This window comes from Meleagris gallopavo, chromosome 16 (genome assembly GCF_000146605.3).
Source record: "Meleagris gallopavo isolate NT-WF06-2002-E0010 breed Aviagen turkey brand Nicholas breeding stock chromosome 16, Turkey_5.1, whole genome shotgun sequence".
NCBI classification, from domain to species: Eukaryota; Metazoa; Chordata; class Aves; order Galliformes; family Phasianidae; genus Meleagris; species Meleagris gallopavo.
In genome coordinates this window covers 317,630-333,697 of record NC_015026.2, presented here as the reverse complement: position 1 = coordinate 333,697, position 16,068 = coordinate 317,630, and the positions used below count along the sequence as shown (strand labels likewise).

General features: G+C 48.7%; 1 protein-coding gene across 1 annotated transcript; it reads right to left on the bottom strand.

The window, feature by feature from the left end:
* Positions 1-3,918: 3,918 nt before the first annotated feature.
* On the bottom strand, positions 3,919-15,994 carry LOC100548106 (syntaxin-binding protein 4-like). The gene is made up of 11 exons (XM_019620657.1): positions 15,896-15,994; positions 13,639-13,735; positions 13,011-13,138; positions 11,851-11,943; positions 11,660-11,725; positions 11,321-11,509; positions 10,902-11,018; positions 9,509-9,558; positions 8,497-8,627; positions 7,099-7,156; positions 3,919-6,083 (listed from the first exon to the last, which is right to left on the bottom strand). Exons 3-11 carry the CDS (start codon positions 13,110-13,112, stop codon positions 5,981-5,983), a joined length of 909 nt encoding a protein of 302 aa, XP_019476202.1. The 5' UTR covers positions 13,113-13,138; positions 13,639-13,735; positions 15,896-15,994; the 3' UTR covers positions 3,919-5,980.
* Between the last annotated feature and the right edge of the window lie 74 nt (positions 15,995-16,068).

Below are 16,068 nucleotides of genomic sequence, written 5' to 3'. Positions count from 1 at the left end.
CTGCAGGGATGGGGCATCCACAGCCTCCTTGGGCAACCTGTTCAGTGCCTCACCACCCTCTGGGTGGAAAACTTCCTCTTAATGTCCAACCTAAACCTCCCCTGCCTTGGTTTAAAACCATTCCCCCTTGTCCTATCACTACCCACCCTCATAAACAGCCATTCCCCCTCCTGTTTATACACTCCATTCAAGTACTGGAAGGCCACAATGAGTTCTCCATGGAGCCTTTTCCTTTCCAAGCTAAACAATCCCAGTTCCCTCAACCTTTCCTCACAGGAGAGCTGCTCCAGCCCTCTGATCATCTTAGTGGCCCTCCTCTGGACCCACTCAAAGAGCTCCACGTCCTTCCTGTGCTGGGGGCCCCAAGCCTGGATGCAGTACTGCAGATGGGGTCAAAGGACTATAGGGCTGTAGGACCCTGAAGGAGGGGGTGAGCAGACAACATCTGAGTGCTGAGGTGGGCAGATCCGCCGTGCCCAGGGCTCACCTCACCCTGTGCTCACAGTGTTACCCCTCACCTCGGTGCTCCAATTCCCCGTGTTGCACCAGAGAATGTGTTACAGCAGAGAGCTGCTCTCTGTCGGGCCACCTGCTGGACAAGGCAGTCGTAGCAGAAAGGTGTCACCAGCTCTGCGTTGTCCTTGAGTGTGTTTAATCAAAAATGTGTGGATGTGGTGCTCAGGGACATGATTCAGTCGTGGGTTATTAGAGTTAGGGTAGTATGGTCAGGTTGTGGTTGGATTCGATGATCTTTAAGGTCTTTTCCAACCTGAGCAATTCTATGATTCTATGATTCTATGGTTGTATGTGGCTGCACTGGAGGAGGAGCTGCCCATGCTGGTGGCACCTGTGGGCAGGAGCACAGGGCACCAAGGGGAGGTGAGAAGGGGATGTGAGAGACCAACCTGGCAATGTTTTACACCTTCAAAAACCTCCTTTCAAAATCTCCCAGGGGACCAGCTGACACTTTGCAAGATCACGTTTCCTTTCCCGCCTCCTTATCATTTCAAGCTGTAGAGCATCTCCTTTTCTAGACAGGCATTTCAGGAAGCTGCGGTCCTATTTCTGATCAGTAATGTTTCCTGAAACGTTCTGCTGCCTCCAACCAAGCGGGCCAGCCTGCCATTGCTCTGTAAAGAACACACACAGCCCTCAAATGGCAAAACTCTGGGAAAGCCACATCCTGCATGGCCAGAGCAGCCAACATCTCCTGCAGGCTGTGCTGAATGGCTGGGTGCTGAAACCAAGTCATCCAAACCCTGCATCTGCCTTCACACCTGCTTTTATGCTCTCCTTTCCCATTCAGGATGTAACATTTTCAAAGGAATGGTATTTCTCTCCCACCTCTATTAATGTTAAGTTTCCTCGGAGGGAACAGGAAACAAAAAATACTGTTTCTGCCCTCTTGCTGCAATGCACCAACCCGTTCCTACTTTGTGGCTCAATAGCAGTGCTCTTACCTCGTTCTAATCATAGAAAACAGGTCAGTATCTTGGAAAGTAACTTCCCATCCTCTCCTCTGCTGGGCAGCCCTGACTAGAATTCCCCTTCTCCCATACGCATTGGTCTCCTGTCACCAACTCCCCTTGGAACACTGCAGTTGTGGTAGGATACCTTTTCTCCAACCCAGAGGAAGCTCTCTGCAGGCATTCCCATTGCCCTGAAGCCCATCCATTCCAGTTTACTGTTCTACCACCTACACAGATGGGGTGCTGGCTGCAAGGGCTGGCATTCAGCCCTCGGTGTTTCTCACAGGAGCTGTTCAGAAGGAAGTTCTCACCCTGCAGCAGCTCAGTGCTGCTGATAGGAACCTGATCTCTGTGGTTAGAAATGAGAACAACCCCCAGGAAGGACGTTTGGTCTGTAGACGCCATCCAGCTTCCACTTCACCCATTTCCAATGGCTTTTCTCTCTTTCTTCAACTTCCCTGCTTCATTTTTGGGTATACGTTGGAAAAAAAAACCAAAAACCAGCAGCAATTCAAGTGAGAGTTGAATCAGGAGTGGAAAAGAAGTTGTAGGGATTGCTCAAGGTGTTCTTATTCCTGTTTACTTCATTACAAAAGCATCTGACCTCTGAAGAAGGTCTGTGGCAGTGGTCAGCCCTGCAGGGGCTGTCTCACACAGCAGGAAGAAGATGATGGCAAACCAGCATCACACAGACAGCCCAGCTCTTTCTGCATCGTCACACCAAGTCACTTCCCAGCTGTCTTTCACACGTGTTTAACAACCCTTAGAAAATCAGCATCGTTTAAACATTAAAGAATCTCTTTAAAAATTCAGCAGCAAAGTTCACCCGGTTTTCAGAGCCATATTTAAAGCAGTGTAGAAGTGCACTTCTACTTCCTAGAAGTGGGCTCGTGTCCAGCCCATGCTGCTGCATGGAGCTGTAAGAGGAGGCTTTGCAACCGCACTGCCCTCCCCAGCGGTGCTCAGGTCTGATGAAAAAATGTGTTCCCACAGTTTGCAGCTAGCGTTTAACATAGCCCTGCTTGACAAAAACTAAGCAGAAGTCGGGGCTGCTGCTTTCAGAGTCAGCAGAAGTTAAAATCCTGGTGCTTTCTGCACTGAGGACAGAGATCAGCAGCCCGTTCCCCAGCAGGCCCCATATCCTGTGGGTCCCTCGTGCTTTGCCTTCCCTGTGCTGCTTACATCAGCTGATGCTGCAAGTCTCTTTTTCTGGTGCAAAAGTGAGAGGGAACGGCCTGCCAAGGTCGTGCAGTGAGGTGGCAGAGATCACTGACGGAGATGAAAGAGAAGATCTAATGAGCTCCAGCCCGGCACATCTTACAGCAGATTCGGTTACCTTACCCATCAGACTGCAGATAAATAGTGTACTAATGGCTCTCTGCTACACTCACCTTTCAAGATAATGCTGAGGTGGCTGTCAGCCCAACCTCCCCATTTTGCAGCTGTTAAATGAGGCAGTCATACCTAGTTTTGGTTTATTTCATTAGGGAACAAGGCCCACAGGTAGGAACTGAACTGCTTTGAGTAAGAAAAACACAAAATAAAGCCATCAGGACATGGGTATTTGACCCCCAAAGCTGCCAGGCCAACAGCTGACCCTGCTGGTACTCCTCAATTACATCTTTGTGAGTTTATACACAAGCAGTGTGTCGAACACTGTTATGTCCATTCACAGGGACTGCTTTCATCTCCCACAGTGGCTCACGAAACACTCATTGATTCACATGGCAACAGCTCAGTATGACCTGCAGGACTCATTTGTAGCCAGACTCTCCCTCTCTTTGCTGCGTGCGGGGCTCTCCTACACAGACAAAAAGTGTTGTGACAGCAGCAGATTCCCAGCACCTTATAAGCAAGCTATGATACTACAAATGACAGACTCCAGACTCTCTGACAATACCAGAGCATAAATAAAATGCATCCTGTTCAAATGACATATTCTGTGGCTGCTCTGGCTGTGCTTTGTCCCTTCACACATTCCCCTTTTTTGCCTCTCATAAGATGTCACCCTGCGATGCACTGAGCTCTGCCTGATCCCGCTTATCTCGGACACAGGTTTGTTATTCTGGGTCACTGAAATCAGCATCACCTCCAGGAGTGCATCTCCAGTCATGTTATCTCCCAACATTTCTCTGGAAAGGTAGCAGCTGGCAACAATGCTATTAGCAGGAAAATGGAAAGTTTTCTGTGCTTGAAGCAGTGGTGCATGGAATGTGACTAGTTCAAAGAAAATAATGGAAAACAAGTAACGTGGCTGCTTTGGAAAGCGGACAAAGCCTGACACCAGGATCTCCTGTCTGATAGGAGCCTGTATGGTTTCTTTTTCAGAGAGGTTGCCAGTATGCTGGGGACACAGGATTGCATGGGCTTTGTGAAAGGTTAATGACTTCCCTGCTCTTTTGCAGGCATTCAGCTCAGGATACACAAAATACAGCAACCCTGGGTCGGAATCTCACTGTTTCCACATGTGAGCACCAGCTGCATTGTGGTTGGGCTCGGGCAGGCTTACCTCTGCCAGGCCATGACCCACTGCGAATATGTTATATGCAATCTTCTTTTTGGGACATTAAAATACACATGGCTATGGAAGGAGCATCGAGAGCACTCTCTTTCAGAGCACAGAAACAAGCCCTGCTGGGATGGGACCGTTCCTGCTGCTCTATTCTGCTCCAGCCCTCAGATCCATACTCACACTTTGAGACAATCCCATCATTATTGGCGTTGGTAGCAAAACCCCCATTGACTGCCACAAGACTCTTCAGGCACAATAATAAGGTCAACAAGATTTGAAGGTGGAAGAGATGAAGCCGCATCTGTTTTATCCTCTTCTGTTTCACTGTTGGCTGTTACACATTCCATAACATGCCCCTTTTCTATGAAGTCTCAGGTGCTGCTGTGTGTACGTGATGACACACAGACTGCTCCTTCCCAAAGCCATGTCGGTTCTGCGCTCTGGCAGCCACGGAGAGCAGTGGATGGAGACATTTTGCCCTCAAACGGAGCCTGCAGCTCAACGCTTCTGAAGACATGCTGCTATGAGCAGATTGGGATCTGCCACACAAACCCCGTGGGGACAGGAGGTGCTTTCCCAGACACAGGGCAGACCAAACTGGCGAGACTGGGTTTGGCTCTGTGCACATCTTAACTGTCTTATTGCAGCTTTCCCCTGCCTGTGTAACATGAGATGGGAACCAAGCCCTAGGGCTGAACCCACAAGAAACACCAGTAACTGCTCCTGAAACAGGAGCGCTAGGGAGCAAGCTGTGAAGCACGGCACACCCCAGCAAGACAAATGCTGTTTAAAAGCACCTCCTTCCTGGCTGTATTCTTGTGAGTGGTCCAAAGAACAACGTTTCCTTTTAAAAGAAGTCTTTTAATTTACATTCTGAGAGTTGTATTCAAAAAAGTCACAAGCTATGAAAGTAAATTCAGTTGAAATTTCAGACTGGTTCTTTATCTGAGGAATTCCAGCACGCAGTTCGTTGTCTTAGCAGTGCAGCGATATCTGTGAGTACAGTAGGTATTAGTTATCATCATGATTTTTCCTAGGCCTGTACTGTAAGCTATAAAGGATGCCCTGAACCCACACAAAGGAAAGCTAAAGTAACTGTAACTCGGTGTAACAACTAGAATGCATCCCGTTTGCCTGCCACTCCTGTGTGTATCTTGCTGTGAGCTGCCAAAATATGGGAGTTAAAATGGAGTGGAGCGAGATATTTGTCCCAGAGACCAGGGCACAGTGACTGCAAGCATAACCCTGCTCAGAAAGCCAGCACCTGCTGAGCAGTGCGTTCATTTTATTTGCCAGTGTTCACCTCAGACCTCTACCACGTCCATTGCTAACCACGTACAAGCTTGCACCACACAGATCCAGCTCCCAGGTGATTCTGCAGGCTGTTATTGAGGTGTGTTTGCTATGTCTGGGCTCTGCAGAGAGCACTCAGTGCTCAGCAGCACGCGGGCACCAGTTGCACGCAGACATCCCCAGCAGCTTGCTGGGACGCTGCTTCTGTTTCAAGCATCGCAGCTGAGATAAGCTATACAAAAAGAATAAAAAGAGAAGTACCTATCCCAAGAAGCTAGCACGCTACGGATTAAGCTGCATTGATGACAGCCACTAAATGTGCTTTGGTTTTTCGTATATGAAATACCAAAAGGAATCTGAGTCCCTTGAATAAGTCCGTGCTCCTCTTACTACACAGGATCCAAGCTCTAAAAGGCTGCCAGTGAAATCCAGGCTTGTGTAACCTCTTGAGAATAGTTTTCCTATAAAGCTGCAAAACCAAGAGCAGATAGCCTTGTACAATAGCTCAGAGGTAGACGCGCAGGGGAGGTTGCTGAAAAAGTCTTGGGTAGCAGTCAGGAGGAATCAGTCTCACTTTAGAAAGCTTATTTCTCTCTCTGGGCTGCCTGGAAGCTGAAGCTCTTGCTTTGTGTCCTTGCCATCTCCCAGCACAGCAGCTGCACTATGAGCGGTCGCAGTTCTGAGCGTGAGCTGCTTATGGGAGGTTTTATGTTGGCTTTGCAGGCAGCTCCTTGGTTGGGCTCGGTGACTGCGGCTGGTCACCCTTGTTCTGGCTTGGAGGAGGCCACGTGGTCTTCTGATGGAGATGGCTGAAACGAAAAAGTGGTTTTTGTAACTCGGGTAAAGGATACAAAAGGTAAGATGAAGACTTGAGGATGAGAGGCGGTGGCCCTATGTTGCGTGAGGAGAGATTCAGGTTGGATATTAGGACAAAATTTCTCTCTGAAAGAGTGGTGAGGCATTGGCACAGGCTGCCCAGGGAGGTGGTGGGGTCACCATACCTTGAGATGTTCAAGAGCTGTGGGGTTGTGGCACATTGAAGGACTCAATTATTGGGCGTGGTGGGATGGGTTGGACTTCATGATCTCAGAGGTCTTTTCCAACACATGATTCTGTGATACTGTGACTTGCTACTGACTAGAGAAAAGAGGAGGCCGTGGACCTCACATTGTGCTGGCTAGCTGTTTTGCCTGAAAATGATTTTCCTAACCTCAAAACTGTGGATTGCAAATGCCTGCTTTGTACCTAACTGCCTCCATGCTGGCAGACTCTAAGGTTCACTTAAGGTGATCAATTAATACAGTTGTCACAGACATTCAGGTCTCAAAAACATGCTCTTTCAGCAGATATCTTCAGGACGTGGCTCTGTTAGATGTAATTCACTTCAGAGGTTTCAGGGAAACTCTTAGAACACTGAAGATCCAAACAGAGCCACACTCGTCCTATGATTCTTGGCTGGAACTTCAGCAAACCATAATTCCGTGACATAACAGTTTCATGCATTCAGTGAGGATTTTTCCCATGCTCAGAGCTCACAGTGGTCTAAAAAAATGCCACAGAGCCATGATTTTCCACCTGGCCTGAAGGAAAAAGTGCATTTTAGGAAAAAAAAAAAAAAAAAAAAAGAAAGATCCAGGAATTCACCCCAGACTTCGCTCTGCTGGGTGAGAAGGCTCTTGGTGTCTAGGAGAGGACTTCCTTCTCTCTTATGACCACATGAAGGCCTCTGTCAGATGATCTGGTTCCAAGTTATCAAGGAAAAAATTTGAAAAAATAGGAGTTCTGATGTAAAACGTACACAGCAAGATAGATTTTGACACCTACTCCTTGTAGTTTGGGAGCCCTTCAGCAGGCAGGCACTGGTCCCTGTCACACGGCGAAGCTGCAAGTGTAAAACCAAGAATAAGCAAAGGGTTAGAAAGGATGCCCAATATAAGTAACACTGCTACATCATGATAACACACTCATAACTGACGCAGGCACTCTGGAAATGCTGACACGCTCATCTATTAGGAGTGCTTTTCAAAGGCTACCATTATTTTCCTTGCATCCTGCGCTCTGAGAGGAGGCAATGCTGGAGTGCAGTGCAGGAAAGGCTGTGGCAGTGCCCAGTTGGTGAATGGCACCAAAGAGTAAGGAGTGGGCACACATTTGGGGCTGTGTGCTCACCTGATCATGACAACGGGATTAGAAGCTCTTCTTTTGCATGGAAAGAGACAAGTAGGGTCAAATAACTGCTGCCAAGAAGCATCTATGGATCACAGCTGAGAACCTCAGGCTGGAAAGTTAATTCAGATGCTTGGTGACTGATTTTCTCCCTTTTGCAGCCATGAGAGTGGAAGGGAGCCTGGGTTGCCAGACTTGTATGCCAAGGAAACAGGGAGATTACTCTTCCCCTCTACTCAGCATGCTGCAGTCATGCCAGGATGGTGAATGAAGGTTTTGGTTCCCAGTTCAAAGCTGCTGAGAAGCTGGATAAAATTCAGCAAAGGCAGCCCTGGGGCTCAGAACCTGCAAGGGGAGCTCAAGGAGGGCTGAGGGAGATGAACTTATTTAGCCTGGCAAAGAGGAGGCTGAAAAGCAATCCCACAGCACTCGCTCCTACTTCAAGGGTAATTACGAAGACACTGAAGCCAAACTCTTGTTGGCAGTGGCAGACAACACAACTGGGGGCAACAGCCGGAGATTGCACCTCGGGGAGTTCAGACTAGACATTAGGAAAATCTTTTTCTGCATAGAGCACAACGCAGCTCGGGAAGACGTTCTCCAGAGAGCCTGCAGACCTCCGTTTTTGGAGGTGTTCAAGATGCAGTTGGCTAAAAGCACTGCAGATCTGGTCTAGTGTGTTGGTCCTTCCTGGAACAGGAGATTTGACTGCTCATCTCAAGTAGTTCCTTTCAGAGCATTACTATGATTCTATGAAACCATCCTCCTTACTCCCAGTTTCTTTGCAGGATGAGTACCTTTCCTCTGGTCCTGGGCACAAGCCACACTCTTTGACTCTTTAGACCACAAGCCTAATTGCCAGATCCATCTACAAGTCATATGGGTATATAGAGGGCAATTACATCTCAGTTAGCATGAAAGAATCAGGAACATTCAAGGGAGACTTAGCTGGTACAGCAAACAAGTATGGAGAGTGGTGGAAAGTAATTAATGCTAACAATTAACATCACTGAGACTTGCTTGGATTTGGGTTTTTCCAGTCAGCTGAGTGCTTACCGTCCTTGTTGGAGAGCATTGGTGCTAGCAGCTCCTTAGCCTCTGATAGCAAAAGGTCAACAAGATCTGAAGATGGAAGAGATGTATCTGAGACTGCGTCTGTTTTATCCTCTTCTGTTTCACTGTTGACTCTTACAAATACGGAAAGTGCCATCAATACTTCTATCATGGAACAATCATTGACAGCCCTGGCCAGCTTCTTCTGAAGGATACTCTACATGACTGCATTCAGAGGGGACTGCCCCTGCATCTCAGCATTACATTACAGGAGACTCTTTCAGATTTACTTGTATTGTTACAGATAGAGATTTAAGATACATTACCAAAGCACTTTTTCAGAATTTCCATTTTGTTTAGAATTCCTCAAAACCTTTTTTTCCTTCATTACCATAGAAATAACCATCTTGAAAACCTCGCCGTTTTAAAGAATTGTTTCCCCTTAACATCACTCTTACAAATCAGCTTTCTTTAAGGGGCTGTTACTGCCAACAGGATCGTGACCTTTAAACAGGTGAATTGATTTAAAACAAAAGAAAGCAAAACACGACCAGACTTCCCATAACAGAATTCTGATACAAGGGTTAGAGGAGCCCCGACCTTCCTTTCTGCAACCATTCCTGAAGTTGAGAGTCATGTTTGCTCTTTGCTTCCACTCACTCTATCAGCTTCCATAGCTGCTGATAGAGAAGTACATGGCCCTAAAGCCAAAGAGTGATTTATATTAGGAAAAGCAGGTGAGTCACAACTCTGCTTCATTCAAACAACTCGCTAAGGGGCCGTGCTAACAGGAGCATCTTAACCACTGGAGTGCTTCACCTACTCATTTCCCCAAAAAACAGAGGCCAGCTGCCCCTAAAGTACCAACTCATCTGCAGCCCCCACAGCACCATTTCCCAATGGTTTCCTTCCCAAAGTGACAGCGTAGGTCTGTTCTGTGCGAATCACCTTCCCCTGAGAAAGGTCAGAAAATGAAATGTTCCTGGGTTTGCAGTTCCCAGAAGCCATCTCCTACCTTTTCTCATCCTGTAAGTGACCGTGTGTGCTCAGGACCTTGTGAACATTCTGCCGTAAAACAAAAACAAAACAAAATAAAAGGTTTCAGACTTGTAGGGAAAATAATTCCCGAGAACAAACCCCATGGGCTTCTGCTGCTGATCAGATTTAATATGACAGTAATCAGCTTCTGCTTATTCATTGCCCTTGAAGCAACTATCTCAAGGCCTTTTGCAGCACAGGCAACATTCACAGCCCATGCAAATACACAGACACATCTAAATTATGCATTTTAATGCCAGCAGATAAAGTATACTGAACACAACATAAAGATACTCTTCCAAAGAGTGGTTTGGCAGGCTACATTTCAGCAGGCCCATGATCATTGCTACCAAACAATCCCTGCTTTCTGGATGGTATACCTACACGTGTAATTTCTCCCTGTGGTTAACAAATGCTCAAATACTACTGAGGGATGTATAACAAGGAGATGTTTTGGCCCTGGAAATAAAATCCTGTGATTTTTGTCCCTTGGTCCAAGCCAAACCCACTTGCAAAGTCCAGCCTGAAACTTCACGCAGCCCAGCGCCTGGTGCTGCGCATCCAGACGTGTTTAAATTCACAGAATCCTAGAATGGTCTGGGTTGAAAAGGAGCACAATGACCACGTAGTTTCAACCCCCTGCTGTGTGCAGGTCCCCAACCAGCAGCCCAGGCTGCCCAGAGCCACATCCAGCCTGGCCTTGGATGCCTGCAGGGATGGGGCATCCACAGCCTCCTTGGGCAACCTGTTCCAGTGCCTCACCACCCTCTGCATGAAAAACTTCCTCCTCATATCCAACCTAAACCTCCCCTGTTTCAGTTTAAAACCATTCACTTCCTTTCTCTCCACTGTTTCCTGTTGATTTCAAGAGCTCCTGGGACAAATTATTGCTAGTTGTAGCATTTGGAAGTCCTAATGCTTCCCATGCTGGCTGGCTTACTAGCTACACAAGCCTGTATTCCCACCACAGGCAATGAAGTGGAAGAGCAGACAATTAAAAAGAAGCTCTGGAAGAGTAAAACTACTCCTCAAATTCATGCTTGCTGTGCATAGAAGCAACCAATGTGTTTTACAAAGGGAAGGCCAAAATGCAAAATGATTCTGACTATCACGTGCAGCACCAGGGGACACGTGTGCTGGGCCAGGCTCCATCATCTGCCCCACGCCATTACATAGCTTGTGGGGACATGAGCATCTCTGAGCTCACTGCTCAGCTTCTCCTAGCCAACAGGCAGCGCCTTGTTAGAAGCAGAAGGAATAAAAACAACCTCTCGCTTATGGTCCAGGAAATTAGTTGGACTTGCAAAATCCCTCATAAGGGAAGAGGCCACAGTGATGCCAGCAGTGCTGGTGGCAGCTCAGCACATCACCTGCACAAACAGGAGCAGTTTCCTATTGCAGATCTCCAGGCGCTTCCGTGAGACTTCGGATTTCCGTAGCTGGCCGTCAGCCAGGGACAGCTGTCTTTTCAGCTCCAGGATGTCCTCCTGTCCAGGAGAGAAAGGTGATGAGGACACTTCAGCCCCAGCTTTTGGAAATGCCAGCTTATGGCATTTGCTATAAAGAGGAAGCCACAGTTCTCTTGGAATGGACAGTGGGAACTGTACAGATAACAGTGCACAGCCAAAGGCAGCGTAGAATACAGCCTTGTAGAATACAGCAAGTAATGTATATGCTACCATGATTTTCTCCTTTATAAGGAGGGGGTGGAACCTCCAGAGAAGGATCAGGAGTGTTGTTCAGTCCTGTCTGTGTGCGTCTGTATTCCCAGGCTCAGGAGTTTCATTACCTCTATCTCAGAGACGTGTTTTGCCTTCTTCCCTGCCAGCTGCATCTTCAGTTCTGCAATTTCAGCTTCCAGCAAGTGGATCACTTCCTCGTAGTCCTGCTCTGCGCTGTGTGCCTGTCTCTGCACCACCTCGGCCATCTGCAGCTTGCTGTGCAGCGTCCGGTTCTCCGAAAGGAAGCCCAGGGCTTTCTGGAAGCAGTCAGAAGCAACGTGAATACACTGCATCCCCTTTCTGGGTCAGGGACAACCTGGGGGTGCTTATGTTAAAAAGAAAGAATAAAAAATAAAAATCAAAATCAACATTCTGTGCCACATCCAATGAGCCAGCTCTTCACTCACCTGGTTCAGCCTCTGGAGCTCATCTTCCATTGACTTCTTACTGTTCTCCACCTCCTTCAGGAGAGACTAAGGGAAATATTTTCACCAGATTAGAAGCAGCAAGCGATAGGACATCCTCTAAAAGGGATTCTGGTCTTTGAGGAGAGGGAGAGGAGATCCTGTCTGGGGTCTATATGGAGGAGAGGTCCCACCTTCAGCCTTCGGACTTCTTGCCGCAGGTCGGTCATCTCCAGCTGCAGCTGCTCCATCTCCTCACTGCCGTTACAGCTGAGCGAGTCAAGGGTCTGCAGGCAGAGGGCAGAGGACAGGCAGCTTTAGGCACCACTCAGTCAAAACCAGCGAGTTGTGTTGCAGGTGTATTGCTTTCCACCCCTAGAATAGCTATAAATCAAACTAATTTGGAAAAGGAGATGGCATTTGTAGGAAGAAGATCAAAAGGAACACTAAATAATTCAACTGAAGGCTTCCCCTCCATCCCAGCATTTGAGTCTCTGATCCCCGACAGACACAGAGTAGCTGTTCTACAGTAAATTTTCATTTTGAGCCAAGCAAAATTAGTTGGAATGGATTAATTAAGGCTAGTTTTCCTTCTGCATCACTGTGACTGACACAGGCTGCTGCTTTCACATCACCCCATAGGAGCTGTTGTTTCTTTATTAAAAGAGATGAGCGTGCTACACAGTTTTATGGAATCTGATCACAGAATCCTAGAACGGCCTGGGTTGCAAAGGAGCACAATGCTCATCCAGTCCCAACCCCCTGCTGTGTGCAGGTCGCCAACCAGCAGCCCAGGCTGCCCAGAGCCACATCCAGCCTGGCCTTGGATGCCTGCAGGAATGGGGCATCCACAGCCTCCTTGGCAACCTGTTCCAGTGCCTCACCACCCTCTGGGTGGAAAAACTTCCTCCTAATATCCAACCTAAACCTCCCCTGCCTTGGTTTAAAACCATTCCCCCTTGTCCTATCGCTACCACCCATGTAAACAGCCGTTCCCCCTCCTGTTTATACGCTCCCTTCAAATATTGGAAGGCCACAATGAGGTCTCCCCAGAGCCTTCTCTTTTCCATGCTAAAGAACCACGGTATGGTTTGGGTTGGAAAGGACCTCACAGCCCATCCAGCCCCATCCCCTGCCATGGGCAGGTTCACCCCCATAGATTAGGCTGCTCAGAGCCCCATTCATGGCCATGGACACCTTCAGGAATGGGGCACCCACAGCTTTCTGGTCAGCAGTGCCAGCACCTCACCACCCTCTAGGCCAAGAATATCCTCCTAATACCTGACTTAAATCTTCCACAGCCACCCCTGCACAGCCTCACAACATCAGCTCCTCAGGAAGAACAGGCACTGACCGGGGAGTGGAACGCTGACGTATCCAGCAGGCTGGCCACCTCATGCTGCGTGAAGAGCACAGAGCTGGAGTCCAGGCCAGCCTCATCCAGCTCGTCCTGCATCACATCCCTGAGTGCTTGGAGGAGATCTGAGGGAAAAAGGCAGGAGAGAAATGCAAGAGCTTGGGGGGAACCCATTGGCTGCCAAGAGAGGGTTTAGAGACACTTATAAAAATACATATCCTAAATATATATATTTATAATTATAATTCAGAATCATCTATTAGAACACCGTGGTTCTCAGAGTTCCAAACATTTGAACCCAAAGCAGCATTTCCCTGCCCCACATCATCCACATGCCTGCTGGTGCTCCTCTGGCCTAAGCAATGCAATCCAGATTGATGGCTTCAGCACTTTGGAGAAGCATCATATTGATGGGTGTGAACATCAAGATTTGCTCTGCAGTCAGGTGCAGTGGGGAGGAGGCACCCTTGGTGTCTGCTACTTATTATAACTGCTTTCAGGCTACATCAGGGCTCAAATGAGTGTTTCTGCCCAGCCTGCTGCCTTCCAACAGCTGTTTCTCTCCTCTCTCAGCCATCACCAAGGCTGCACAGATGCTAAAGCCCACGGGGAGCTGCCTGCTCACCTCCATAGGCCACTGTCCCCTGCGAGTCCGTGGTCAGGCTCTGCCGCAGCTGCCTCTTCTTCTCCTCGGTCACCTCCAGGCCGAGGTACTGCAGAACCTGCCTCAGGAGCAACAAGCACTTAATGGAAAAATACTAAATGGAAAGAATGGTTTCAAGCATGTGCTGGGAGAACACAGTGCTGGGTTTCTCCTGGAAGTGGCTCCAGGCATCAGCTGCTGCAGGAGCAGGGTTGGACTGGATTTCCAGTCTCTCCTTTCCTACAGCTATACAGCAGTGCCCGTTCCAGGAGATACATTCACCGCTCTCCAAGAACATTTTATGCAGATGGCAAACAGATTTGCAGCTATTAAATGGGCAGGAGCTTTATTAAATGCTTAGAGCTCTCTCTCTTGCAGCCTGAACCGTGCTTGGGATTGAGAGGATAAAAACTATTCACAGCATATTTCCTGAGGCAACAGGAGACATTCAAATACTTTCCCTCTTCACTGCACCTATTGCTCTCATTATGAGGATGCTCCTGCAGATATTTATCAACCCAAGCCCTGGGCACTGCACAGAGGTGGCTAAACCTGTGCAAACACCACTTTGGTGCCAGAGGCAACAACTAAAAGGCTTTAAAAGACAAATTCCAGCTCAATTGAGAAGCTGGGAATGAGCTGGGATTGAAGTTAAAGCTGCACCCTTGTCTCCAGCTGAAGGGTCCCACACTCCTCGTGGGTGCCCCCACAGTGTCCTGGTGTGCACAGTGTGCACCCCTACCAGAGCTACAGCAGCCACCTCTCCCAGCAATGGATTCTGGAAGGGAATGCCAAGCGCCCAAGCTCCTCACATTGCAGAGTCTGGTTTATAGGCAAGGAAGGGGCAATCCTAAATCCCTGTCTTGCAGAACAGGAGGTGGGATAGAGGATAGGATGGGATAGAGGAAAAGGGGATAGGGGAGAGGATGGGGGAGTGGATAGGGGAGAGGATAGAGTATGGAATGGGATAGATAGAAAGGGATGGGTTGGGAGAGAAGATAGGGGGTAGAGGGTAGGACAGATGGTAAGATAGAGAATAGGATAGGACAGAACAGAGGACAAAGGATAAGGGTTAGGATGGAATGGGATGGGAAGAGAATAGGGGATAGGATAGAGGATAGGAAGAGATAGAGCTTAGAATAGGACAGCATAGAGGATAGAGGATAATGGATAGGATAGAGGATGGGATGGGAGAGAGAATAGGGGATAGGGCAGGGGATGGAGGGCAGAGGATAGGATAGGGGCTAGAAGAGAAGAAGGGAGAGGAGGAGAACTGCAGGTTTAGGAGAACTCAGCAGCCCGTGTGCGGGCAGGAGCCCCGCGCTGCCGGGCGGTGGCAGCAGACGTTCGCCGGAGCCCCGCGCTGCTCCTAAAACAGCAGAGCCCAGAGGGAGGAAAGAGGCACACGCACCCCAAAACCAGAGCGGGGAGCACGGCCTCCACGACAGACACTGTACAGCCGAGGGAAGGCATTGCGTGGGGGCTTTGGGGTTGCCTGCAGCATTGGGAGGGGGCCAAGAAGAACCAAAGTTCTTCCAGCCCTCTTGGCAGGCAGCTGGGATGCTCAGCGCTCCCTGCTCTCCCTTTGCAGCTCCTAAAGCTGGACACAACCTCCAGCAAACTCAACTGAAGAGTCGAGATGCAGGGCTTTTCCAGAATCTTCAGTAATGATCAGATTAATTAATTGTAGCACGTGAGCAGCGCAATGGCACCGTGGAAATCAGCACTTTGAGCTCTGTGTGATGGGCTGTTGCTGTCCCTGGGTGGTTCAGGTGAGAGCAGAGGGGACTAAGGCTGCAGCAGCCCCTGCTTTGTACAGGATGGTGTGTGCTGCTTAGAGCACTGATCAGGCACAGTAGCTTTATTCTGTGCAAACAGCCAGGCTGATTCCCTCTGACCATTTCTACTCAGTTTTGCCATTTTTAATCCCTCTGGAAAGCAAGTGACACAGTGACCTCAATGCTAACACCTGGTGCAGCCCTCCCATGCCCAAATGCAATATCAATGCAAAATGGAAAGCTCTCAAGCCATTCCTAGTTCAGCACCAGGTTTTGCTGTGTCTGCTCTCAGCTCAGGGCCAGATTCCTGCAGCAGCATCCCAGGCTGCGTGCAGACCACCACCCACCCTTAAGGAGTATTCAGCACAGGGAGGGACTGGTGGCACATCCATGGGTGTTTTTCTGCACAGAGCAGCCCAGGAGAATGGGGAGGAGATGTCACTTTGGGACCATGCACTCACCAGCTCCAGCTTGCCATCCTTGAGGCGAATGTGGGGATCCAGTGCTACTTTGGGTTTGGAGCCCGTGGCTGCTCTCAGGTTGGGGGCTGAGCAGGGTGCTGAAACACCAAGGGGAAATGTTAATGGAAGAGGGCTTGGGTAGAGGAAAGAAGTGCCTGTGAAGCACCATTCAG

What these genes read in the sequence shown, in the direction of transcription:
- LOC100548106 (XM_019620657.1), bottom strand. Translation starts at nt 13,112, where the DNA reads ATGCAGGACGAGCTGGATGAGGCTGGCCTGGACTCCAGCTCTGTGCTC. An exon ending in AGCTCCAGAGGCTGAACCAG is followed by an intron (nt 11,510 to 11,659) that starts GTGAGTGAAGAG and finishes GACTGCTTCCAG; the next exon opens with AAAGCCCTGGGCTTCCTTTC. An exon ending in CACTTACAGGATGAGAAAAG is followed by an intron (nt 8,628 to 9,508) that starts GTAGGAGATGGC and finishes CGTATTTGTAAG; the next exon opens with AGTCAACAGTGAAACAGAAG.